The sequence below is a fragment of the Eurytemora carolleeae genome, unplaced genomic scaffold, assembly GCF_000591075.1.
Source record: "Eurytemora carolleeae unplaced genomic scaffold, Eaff_2.0 scaffold257, whole genome shotgun sequence".
In the NCBI taxonomy this organism is placed as follows: Eukaryota; Metazoa; Arthropoda; class Copepoda; order Calanoida; family Temoridae; genus Eurytemora; species Eurytemora carolleeae.
The window spans coordinates 114,744-126,921 of record NW_019396404.1 but is presented as its reverse complement, the minus strand read 5'-3'; the positions used below and the strand labels follow the sequence as shown (position 1 = coordinate 126,921).

General features: G+C 33.6%; 1 protein-coding gene across 1 annotated transcript in view; it reads right to left on the bottom strand.

Annotated features, from left to right (window-relative positions):
- The window catches only part of LOC111702601 (alpha-N-acetylgalactosaminidase), a 27,896-nt gene extending 16,585 nt beyond the window's left edge, over positions 1 to 11,311 (bottom strand). The window contains exon 1 of the mRNA XM_023474342.1: positions 11,156 to 11,311. Coding sequence (XP_023330110.1) covers positions 11,156 to 11,311 — 156 coding nt within the window. The remainder of the gene's footprint in view (positions 1 to 11,155) is intronic.
- Between the last annotated feature and the right edge of the window lie 867 nt (positions 11,312 to 12,178).

Genomic DNA, 12,178 nt, shown 5'->3' with positions numbered 1-12,178 from the left:
TGACGTATATTTTGTCTATATCAAAACGTGAATATTGTTCTAGTTTGACGTGTATTTTGTCTATATCAAAACGTGAATATTGTTCTAGTTTGACGTGTATTTTGTATATATCAAAACGTGAAAATTGTTAATGGCGAACGTTTCAATCAGTAAGTTTCCAACGTAATTTTAATTGACTGTCCAATTCTTTAAAAATCTAAGTTTGAAATATCAAAGGTTTGCTCCATCATGTTGCAAAGATATAGAGAATAGCAAATTTTAGTTTGTTGCAAAGATTTAGTTCCTTTGCGAAATTGAAAATTATAATTTTTAAGTAACGTTTGATAAAAAGGGTTATTTGAATTAGAGTATATAATCCCTTAAAGGTGTCACATTACACAATGATAATAAAGTACAATAATGGTTTGATGTACATTGTCTAGATTGTACATAGATTCTACATAGATTGTACAAAGATTGTACATAGATTGTATATAGATTGTACAAAGATTGTACATAGATTGTACATAGATTGTACATATAGATTGTAAATAGATTGTACATATATTGTACATAGATTGTACATAGATTGTACATAGATTGTACATTGATTGTATATAGATTGTACATAGATTGTACATAGATTGTTTATTAGACTTCTATTAAGACTTCGACCTTTCTAACCAGGAAGCCAGAAATAGAGAGTTAGGTTTGCATCTGATGCATAAATGCAGATCTAAATGTACATATATATATACATATATATATACATATACATATACATATATGTATATATATATATATTTATATATCACAGTTAATATCGCCAGCTTAATAAAGGGTCATTTCACGCTAGTTTGAACGAAGTCACCTTTAAGTTTTGATCGTTTACGATCTTTTTAAATAATAAATTAGAACTAGTTTTGTTATTCAACACTATACATACATACACTAGTATACAGCCTAATTCAAATTAATTGACCTTTTGATCCTATAATTCTTTAAGAACTAATCAGTTTTGATTTCTTAGACTATACAGAAGAAAAAAAAGAATTAATTCACATTATTTGATCTTACCCTAATCCAGTGGTTGACTTTATGTTTAAATTTCCAGGCAAAGCTGTGTGCCCAAGCTATTGTATTATAAATCTAACGTGTATCTAACTTTCTGTATTCTTACACAAGTAGTTTTTCACAAGAAAGTTTAGATTAAACCAAGAAATTTCAGAATTTTCAAACAAAAGTTAAATCTTTTAGGTAAAGAAAGAGTTTTCTTTAAGTTGAGAAACTTTTGTTTTAAAAAAAATCCACCAAATATTATATTACAGAAAGCACATTTTTATAATTCAAATTCTGAATTTTTAAATAATAATATTAAAATCTAATAAAATAAAATGTGGATTTAAAAGGAACCCTCCATCAAAACCATGCAGCAACCTTTTATTGTACAAAAAATAACGAATATTACGATTGTTTTTTTCAAAATTTCTGAAAATAAAACTTGTTTAGAATTTTTTTGACTATCTGATGATAAAACAATATAAAAAGTGAAAAATATCTTAAACATTTTTCCCGCAGTTTATCTAAATAAATATTAAATATTTGCTTAATCCGATCAAGGCAGCTATTAGCGCTACAAATACGTACTTTTGAATTGTGTGCGCAGAGTTTATACTGTCTGTTTCCTTATATTCATTTCTCCTAAGCAACTATAAACTTGTTTTTCCCCAAATTATTAAATAACCCATTTAAAGACCATATTCAAGGCCGAAGACCTAATTTAAAGTTGGTGTCGTCATATTTTCAAGTTTCAAGTCGTCTTCACAGTCGCATTCTTTGTGGATAACCATGTATAAAGTTTACTAATAAATATCTAGGGTATACGCTAGAGTGTGTAAACGAAGTAATAAAGCTAGACTAAATATTGAATTTGTGGAACATACGGCGTAACAAATAACAGCTGGGTAGTTGGTTGACACAATTCATTTCAGTTTTTAGAACCAGGCATTCGCGGCACTTCGTCCCACATTCTATTCTATTCAATTTCGAGCTTTTTTAGGTAAAAATTTTAAGCTTTGGTACCTTTGACGATTTATCTTTCAATTGTCTCTTTTTTTGTGAATTTGCATGTGAAAAAGGTGAATACAACTAAAATCCAAATTGAATTTATATTTTCAGCCTTTATTTTAACAAAAAAAAATTTTTAAAAATATTGTTATTTTTTTAATTAACATGATCCCGGATAGTATAATTACGGATTAGAATTTCAACCTTGAGATAGATATTATAGCGCAATGGTAGACTGATCTGATAAATAATAAAATTATAATTTATCATTAAAACTATATAAATCTATTTTATGTTAAACAATAAGTAAATATAGTTTTTATTATTGAAGACTTGGAGAAATAAAATGAAAAAATATATAGAAATGAAACATTTATTAATTAAAGAATTTAAAGTTTTAATCTTAATAAATCTATTTTTGTATTTAACTGGGAATTCCGCCGTTTTACTTTAACATCCCGAAATGAGTATACAAATCCAAACTCAGTCTGAAAATGTCATATTTTAACTCTGTATCCCATGTGGATACGTTATGCAATATAAGAATAAGAAACATTAAAAAAAGTGGTCAGCTGGGACAATAAAGTGGTCAGAGGGATATAAAGTGGTCAGAGGGGTATAAAGTGGTCAGAGGGATATAAAGTGGTCATAGGGATATGAAGTGGTCAGAGGGATATAAAGTGGTCAGAGGGTTATAAAGTGGTCAGCGGGGACAATAAAGTGGTCAGCAGGTATATAAAGTGGTCAGCTGGGACAATAAAGTGGTCAGAGGGCAGGTAAGCGGGGACAATAAAGTGGTCAGCAGGTATATAAAGTGGCCAGCTGGGACAATAAAGTGGTCAGAGGGATATGGTCAGAGGGGTATTAAGTGGTCAGCAGGGATATAAAGTGGTCAGCTGGGACAATAAAGTGATCAGCAGGGATATAAAGTGGTGAGCTGGGACAATAAAGTTGTCAGCAGGGAGATAAAGTGGTCAGCAGGGATATAAAGTGGTCGGCGGGGATATAAAGTGGTCAGCTGGGACCATAAAGTGGTCAGCAGGGATATAAAGTGGTCAGCAGGGATATAAAGTGACCTAAAATGGTCCTAAGTTTAAAACCCACTTTATTGGCCCAGCTAAAAACCACACCGGACTAAAAATTGCGATTTGTAATTTTTTCATGTAATTGAGTCGGGATAAGCTATAATTAGAAACATTCGTTACTTCTCTTCTGCGATTTAAATTGTAAATCGCGCGGCGGTACAGTCCAAAGTAGGACTACACAGATTGGCCTAGCTCGGATATACAAATGTACACCGCGGTGGGACGTGTCGTGAATTTAAAAAATTACTTTAAGATGGACAAAAGAAGAGAGAACCCTTAAAGGAGAAAAGGAGAAACTCAATTTCATAAGATATATATTTGAGGGGAAAAGTAATTAAAGATCTGAAAAATAAAAAAATGTTGAAGTATGAATCACATGGTTAGGTCTGTGCTTTGGATTAAAATAAAATTGTAGAAAGATGCAACGAAAACACTCAAAACAATTAGATTCAGTTTGAATTATCGAGACATTACATCTTTTTTCATATCTCTTTATATATTTATATCTACATCTACATATATCTTTAGATCTATGGTTCTGTCAATCTATATATAAAGATATATATCTATATATCTTTATATATTTATGTCTACATCTACATATATCTTCAGATCTATGGTTCTGTCAATCTATACATATATATCTATATATCTTTATATGTTTATATCTACATCTACATATATCTTCAGATCTATGGTTCTGTCAATCTATATATATATCTATATCTTTTTATGTGTGTATTGTAAATGTTCATGTTTGCACATTAGAAAAACCTAACAATTGTTCGTACATACCGAACGCATTGTTCGAACTAAAAAACAGAATGTAAGAGATAAAGAATATCACATGAAAATGTTCTTCCTAACAGTGTAACGATACTGTGTTTATATATATGTGTATGTTTATAAGAAGTATAATATGTTTAAAGGTGACTGGTTGACTGGTACTAACAGACTGTTGCCGACATGTAGAGCACACATATACAGCGCAACATTCCCTAGGGGGGAACAGGGAAACAGCAATCAGAGCAGTATTCCCTAGGGGGGAACAGGGAAACAGCAATCAGAGCAGTATTCCCTAGGGGGGAGTAGGGAAACAGTAATCAGAGCAGTATAAGGGGAGGAACAGGGAAACAGCAATCAGGGCAGTATTCCCCAGGGGGGAGTAGGGAAACAGCAATAAGAGCAGTATTACCCAGGGGGAGTAGGAAAACAGCATTCAGAGCATTATTCCCTAGGGGGGAACAAGGACACAGCAATTAGAGCATTATTCCCTAGGGGGGAGTGGGGAAACAGCAATCAGGGCAGTATTACCCAAGGGGATACTGAAAAAATAGTAATTACAGCAGAATTCCCCAGGGGGTATACGGAGAAACAGCAATCAGAGCAGTTTTCCCCAGGGGGGGAGCAGGGAAACAGCTATTAGAGCAGTATTCCCTAGGGGGAGAGCATGAAACTAACAATCAGACGAGCATTCTCTAGGGGGGAGCAGGGAAACAAAAATCGGATCTGTATTCCCTAAGGTAAACAGGGAAACAGCAATCAGATAAGTATTTCTCAAGAAGAACTAGGAATCATTAATCAGGTCAGTATTTTACAAGGGGGAAACAGCTTCCTGTGTCGCCGCAATTCATAAGTTTTAAGATGTCTATTTTCTACAACAATAGGCCAGATGCAAAGATATATGAATTTAGAAGAAAAAAAATTTGTGGCATAATTCCTTTCTATTTTCTGTTTTTTTTCATAACTTTTGAGTAAACCATAATATAAGTTGGATTGCGTGTTTCAGTGTATTATGACTTGAGAGAAATCCCAAAAATTACTATTTTCTATCTTGTAAGCAGTATATTTTAAAACATCTTTTTATAAATAAATATATTAATATATAAATGGTGGACATTTTTACCTTCTTTTGTAGTATTAAAACTAAACAAAGCAGCTTAACCTATGACCAACTCTATTGTCACTCTTTCCCTCCTCCTCTAACCTTTACCCTTGAAAATCTTTAAACGAGAGTATGAAGAACCAAGTTTGCTATCTCTGCATGTTGAATGGTCTAACAATGCTCTAAGATACATTAATTACTAGTATGGCAATTTTTTGGTTTTTTTGTATTGTAAATAAAGTTTAGGGCACACATAATTGTTAATTTTACAGTGTACAACCAGCATAACTTAGGTGTACATTGTGCATATATATGTAGTAAATATAGTAATAACCATACTTATGTGTCTTGTATATATACCTATTAACTTGGAACAGACCTAACGGTCAGTTTCATATTTACCTGTATCAATAAACCCAAAATATGGTTAGTTGGATATGAACTCTATTAAGGTTAGAAGTATTAGTGGACGGAAGAGAGTATAGAGTATGAGAGAATTATATCTGGATAGATACATACTTAATAATACAGAGAGAGTTGTATCTGGATTGATACATACTTAATAAGACAGAGAGAGTTGAATCTGGATTGATACGCACTAAAAGAACTACTGAAGTAAGGCATTTGTTATATATATATACACTGTACAGCGTATAATGCATACTGTGCAGTGAAACTTGTCTACTGTCCAGTGCCTGCACACACCGCGAACTGTACAGTGCCTGCACACACCTCGAACTGTACAGTGCCTGCACACACCCCAAACTGTGCAGTGCCTGCACACACCGCGAACTGTACAGTGCCTGCACACACCCCAAACTGTGCAGTGCCTGCACACACCGCAAACTGTACAGTGCCTGCACACACCGCAAACTGTACAGTGCCTGCACACACCGCGAACTGTACAGTGCCTGCACACACCACGAACTGTACAGTGCCTGCACACACTGCGAACTGTTTAGTGCCTGCACACACCGCAAACTGTACAGTGCTAGCACACACCGCGAACTGTACAGTGTCTGCACACACCGCGAACTGTACAGTGCCTGCACACACCGCAAACTGTACAGTGCTGGCACACACCGCGACCTGTACAGTGTATAACGTATAAAGTACAGTGCCTGCACACACCGCATACTGTACACAGTGTATACTTTAAAGTGTATATGAACCAGAAATGTTGGGTGTGTTAATGATAACAAAATGATATTTAAGTTTCAAGGTCAATAGTCTTTAATTTCCCAGCTTCCATACTTCTCATACTTCCCCATTTTTATTTTCCACCTTCTATACTTCCCTTGCTTCCCAAGTTAATATTTCACACATTCCATACTTTCCTTGCTTCCCAACCTAATATTTACGACATTCCTTGCTTCCCTTGCTTCCCAACCTATCATTTGCCACATTCCATTGTTCCCATGCTTCCCATATTTCCCATACTTCTAATGCTTCCCATGATTCCTATACTTCCCATCTGTATTGAGACACCTTGTAAATTATTTAACTGGAGGTTACACATCTTTAGTTTCAAGGATATGAAAAATACAGCATGGATTGTTATGAGAAAATACAAGATAGTTTATAGTTACAATTACAAAACGTAGCCATGTATTCTTTTATGTATTTATTTTAAACTAATCATATTATCATTTGTTTATCAACAATTCACCCCCATGGCAAAGACCTAGTTTCATTTCAGTCTGAAATTAGATAAGTATAACATCTTCTTCAGAAATCCACGGTTCACTAAATATAATGCCGTGACTGGATCAATTTTCACAAAGGAAAAGATAAAATCATCTTTTTAATCCTTAACCAAATTTTAGGTAAAGGTTTAATTAGAAAAATTGTGAATTACTGAAAAAAGCGTTGACAAAAAATATAAAATAACCAAAGAGAATAGAATATATTAGAGTGGAATTTAAAAAATCCCTCGGTATGAATTTTGTTAGTCCCTTTGTTCAAAGTGTACAATTCATGTAAATGTTCACAAATTATACGCAGTACATCACACTAATACAGTTTGATCCCTGGAGATATCCCTTCCAATTTCTTTGTTTTATAAAGTTGTTAAATAACTTTAAACGTGTGTATTTGCTATAGGTGAATTAATATAATTATTTTATTAAACATTAAAATGTAAAAATCGTCGTTTGTAAAGTGAATACCTACAGAATTGTTAACTTTTTTGCTTCAGAATCTTTTGTTTCCTGCAATTAATACCTTCGCGCCCACCTGCTATTTTAATTGTGAACATTTTCTCTTTGTATGTCATTGTAAAACAAAACAAACAAAAAGTAACAAGGGTGCAGAACACATACTGGCTGTCCCAAAAAGCAAAACAATTAGAAGACGACCCTAGCAAGGGGATTCTAACAAAGCTTAAAACTTAGCAATCATAAATTAGATTGGTTAAATGTTTTCCTTCCATTTCACAGTTTTATGAGTCCCACTGTAAGTTATGAATTTGAAATTAAAGAGTTAATAACCATTTACCTTCCTCATTTTCAATTTTAATATTTTAAGTATTTCAAAAATATGTATTTTACTGTTAGATTTCCTCGAATTAAAAAATATGTTTTTAATAAATAAAAACATCAAATTTATTTTTAACGAGGAATTATGCTGAAATGGACTCGGGAATGCATGACAGGCTATCAGAGAAATGATTAACAGAAAATCAAATAATTTTCAAGAAAACTTTTCTATAAAATGATGTTTCAGGGCCCAAAAGGTTATATAGCACAAATGTGTAAAGTACACCTGCAGTATGGAAACAGTACAACATAATGGGCCTTTTACACTTTTTTCGAGTAGCTTCCACTCTAGTATATTCTATTCTCTTTGAAAATAACCCCTTGGCGGTAAAAACATATTTCTTCTTTAAATATTCAACCTTACTCAGATCTAATTCAGCAAGAAGAACTGAAAGGAACTCAGTTCTTGCAACAAACTCTTATTTTGTAATCTCTTGATCTTTGAAACCCGATGTCGTCAAACAATGTATTCTGTTAGATCAAATAATTCATCTATCTATCTATCTGTCTATCTATTTATCTATCTATCAATCTATCTATCTATCTCTGACAGTGTAGACTATAATAAATCTTGTTGTTGACAGTAAACTATCTTCAGCACACCACTGTAATCAACTTGAAGCAAACAGTACACACTTTTTTCAGCACACCACTGTAACCAACCTAAAGTACACAGTACACACTATCTTCAGCACACCACTGTAACCAACCTAAAGTACACAGTACACACTATCTTCAGCACACCACTGTAATCAACCTAAAGCACACAGTACACACTATCTTCAGCACACCACTGCAATCAACCTAAAGCACACAGTACACACTATCTTCAGCACACCAATGTAATCAACCTAAAGCACACAGTACACACTATCTTCAGCACACCACTGTAATCAACCTGAAGCAAACAGTACACACTTTTTTTCAGCACACCACTGTAATCAACCTAAAGTACACAGTACTCACTATCTTCAGCACACCACTGTAACCAACCTGAAGCAAACAGTACACACTTTTTTCAGCACACCACTGTAACCAACCTAAAGCACACAGTACACACTTTTTTTCAGCACATCACTGTAATCAACCTAAAGTACACAGTACACACTATCTTCAGCACACCACTGTAATCAACCTAAAGCACACAGTACACACTATTTTTTCAGCACACCACTGTAACCAACCTAAAGCACACAGTACACACTTTTTTTCAGCACACCACTGTAATCAACCTAAAGCACACAGTACACACTATCTTTAGCACACCACTGTAATCAACCTAAAGCACACAGTACACACTATCTTCAGGACATCACTGTAATCAACCTAAAGCACACATTACACACTATCTTCAGCACATCACTGTAATCAACCTAAAGCACACAGTACACACTATCTTTATCACACCACTGTAATCAACCTAAAGTACACATTACACACTATCTTCAGCACATCACTGTAATCAACCTAAATCACTCAGTACACACTATCTTAAGCACACCACTGTAAAAAAGTTACTTGCAGATTCATGCTACAAAGACAAAGGGAAATTCCATATTACGACACGTTTTGCAATAGTTATCTTTCTCAGTGGTGCTCAGATGGAGGTTTAAAGGGTAGCCTATGTAAATTTCTTGGTAAAAAATGATGAACAAATGTAGCTGTTTGCGATCAAATTGAAATAGACAGAAGAATAAGGTCAAAGGAGTTGAGTTTTTGCCACAAACTCTGATTTTATAATCCCTATTTCTTTGCAACCCAATGTCGTAGACCATAGATATTTCAAACTAGGAATTCTGTTAGATCGAATGGTATAGGTTTGAAATATCAAAGGTTTACACTAATGAGGTTGCGAAGATATAGATATTAGTAAATTCGAGTTAGTGGCAAAAACTCAATTTCATTATGCAACTTACTAAACTTTGTAAACTCGTGGCTCCTTTAGTTTTCATTTAACGCATAAGTTTGAAAAAAAACAAATTTATATTTAGTTACATTTTAGAAATTCAAAATACGTTTGTTCCTCTCAAAAATCTCCTTTAAAAAAGGAATTATAATTGAACACAATATAGGATTTCAGTTCTAAATGTATGAATGTATATATACATATATTATTACATAGTATTGTCATGAATATAAGTTCCTGGTTTGGTTATAAGGTCAATAGTCTCTCTATGCTTCCGATCTTCAAATCTACTTCCGGTTCTATCTATATAACTGTCTATCTATCTATATGTCTACCTATCTATCTAACTACCCACCTATCTATATAAATATCTATCTATTTATCTATTTATCAACATATCTATCAATGTATCTATCTATCTATCTATCTATCTATCTATCTATCTATCTATCTTTCTTTCTATCTATCTATCCACCTATCTAACCAAATAAATAAAATCTTTTGAATACATGTCGAAATACAATCCCTCTTTTAAGTTTAAATTTTAGCTTTAAAATTCAGCTTTAACTGCATCTATTGTTTCAAAGTAAATTATAAAAAATTAACAATAAATGATTTCGCAGATTTTTCTGACTCTTCTATTGTCGGATTTTCAAAACATCATTGGTTTAGCTGTTCAGCTGTTCAGTGTTCAAATCCGAGTTAATAGATGATATTTACGCAAGAAACATTTATTTATTATGATTTATAATAATCATTTACCAAAACATATACTACAATAATTAAGTTATTTGGACCAGAAATAAGAACCAAAATACATGTAAGGTACACTAAATCAATCATATACATAAATACTTTTAAAATATATAAAAATTTGTATATATATACAAATATATGTGTATATATATACATATTCATGGCACTGGAATTAGCTAATAATGCCTAGTATAGCGTGCCAAAACTAAAATTAAATCTTCTGTAGTCAAACATCAATCCATACCACCCCCACACTCCCCTCTAGCTATAGCAATCACAGCTTTATCCATAAATATCTACAAATTGCTTAATATCATCAATATCTAAATATTTCTAAATTGCTTAATATCATCAATATCTAAATATCTTCAAATTGCTTAATATCATCAATATCTAAATATTTACAAATTGTTTAATATCATCAATATCTCACAAACCATAATTGATCCAACCCAGCAATCGTTTACATTAAACAAAACCATCTCAACCTTGAACTCTGTCATTATAGTTCTCCTTCATTCTTTCCCTTTCTATCCTTATCCTATCCATCCTTTCCCTATCCTATCCTTATCCTATCAATCCTTTCCCTATCCTTTCCATCCTTTCCCTTTCAATTCTTATCCTATCCATCCTTTCCCTTTCAATTCTTATCCTATACATCCTTTCTTTTTCTTTCGTTATCCTATCCATCCTTTCCATTCTTTCCCTTTCTAGCCTTATCCTGTCCATCCTTTCCCTTTCTATTATTATCCTTTCAATCCTTTCCCTTTCTATCATTATCCTTTCAATCCTTTCCCTTTCTATCCTTATCCTACATATCTTTTCACTTTCTAGCCTTAACCTACATAGCCATTCACTTTTCATTCTTATCCTTTCCATTCTTACCCTTTCTATCCTTTCCATTTCTAGACTCATCCTTTCCATCCTTTCCCTATCTAACCTTATCATGGCCATCCTTTCCCTTTCTATCCTTTCCAATCCATCCTTTCCCCTTTCCAGCCTTATCCTTTCTATTCTTATCCTTTCCAGCATTATCCTTTCCCTTTCTATCCTTATCCGTTCCATCCTTTCCTTTTTCTATCCTTATCCTTTCCATTCTTTCCCTTTCTATCTTTATCCTACACATCCTTTCACTTGATACTTATCTCACATGTCCTTTCCTTTTCCTACATATCCTTTCCTTTTTAAGCTTGTCTTCCCTTGTCTTATATATTCTTTCCTTTTCTATCCTGATCCTGAACATCCTTTATCTTTCTTTCCTTATCCTACATGGTCTTTCATTTGCTTTCCTTATCTTACACATCTTTTCCTTTTTCATCCTTATCCTACTTATCCTTTCTTTTCCCACACATCCTTTCCCTTTCTCTCTTTTTCTTCTCATAAAAAGACAGTGACACCCCCCTACCTGCTTCTTTTCAAATATAACCCCCTAAATCATAAAACTAGCCACACCCTAAAATCACTATTCAAATCAAACAGTTTAACACCTTTAGATCTTCAAAAGATATCTTTTCTTCCTCTGCCTGCTTTACAATTGCCTCAACTTCCTTCCCTCCCCCTCCCCCCTAGTATTTGTCTGGTTGTACACCCATGTGAAGATTACAGTGTATGTGTGTGCACCATATCTTGACGGTGAGCGGAGGGGAGGAAGGCCAACCACATCAATACCTCGTCAGAGCCAAAGTTTCCTCATTTTCTCGTCCAAGCCACCTCGATATCCTCGTCCCTCCAATATTATTTTCTTATAATGTCTAAGCCTTGCAGATAAAACATTTTTTGAAAATCTGGCGACATAAGGGCACAAATAAAATACTAAATTTTCCCAAATAATTTTTTTATTTGTGAATAATGAACGATTTTCTACAAATAAGCATTTTTATCAGTGGGAAGGACGAGAATTTTAAGGTGGCTCGGACGAGAAAATAAGGAGAATGTGGCTCGGACGAGAAATTGTTGTGGTTGG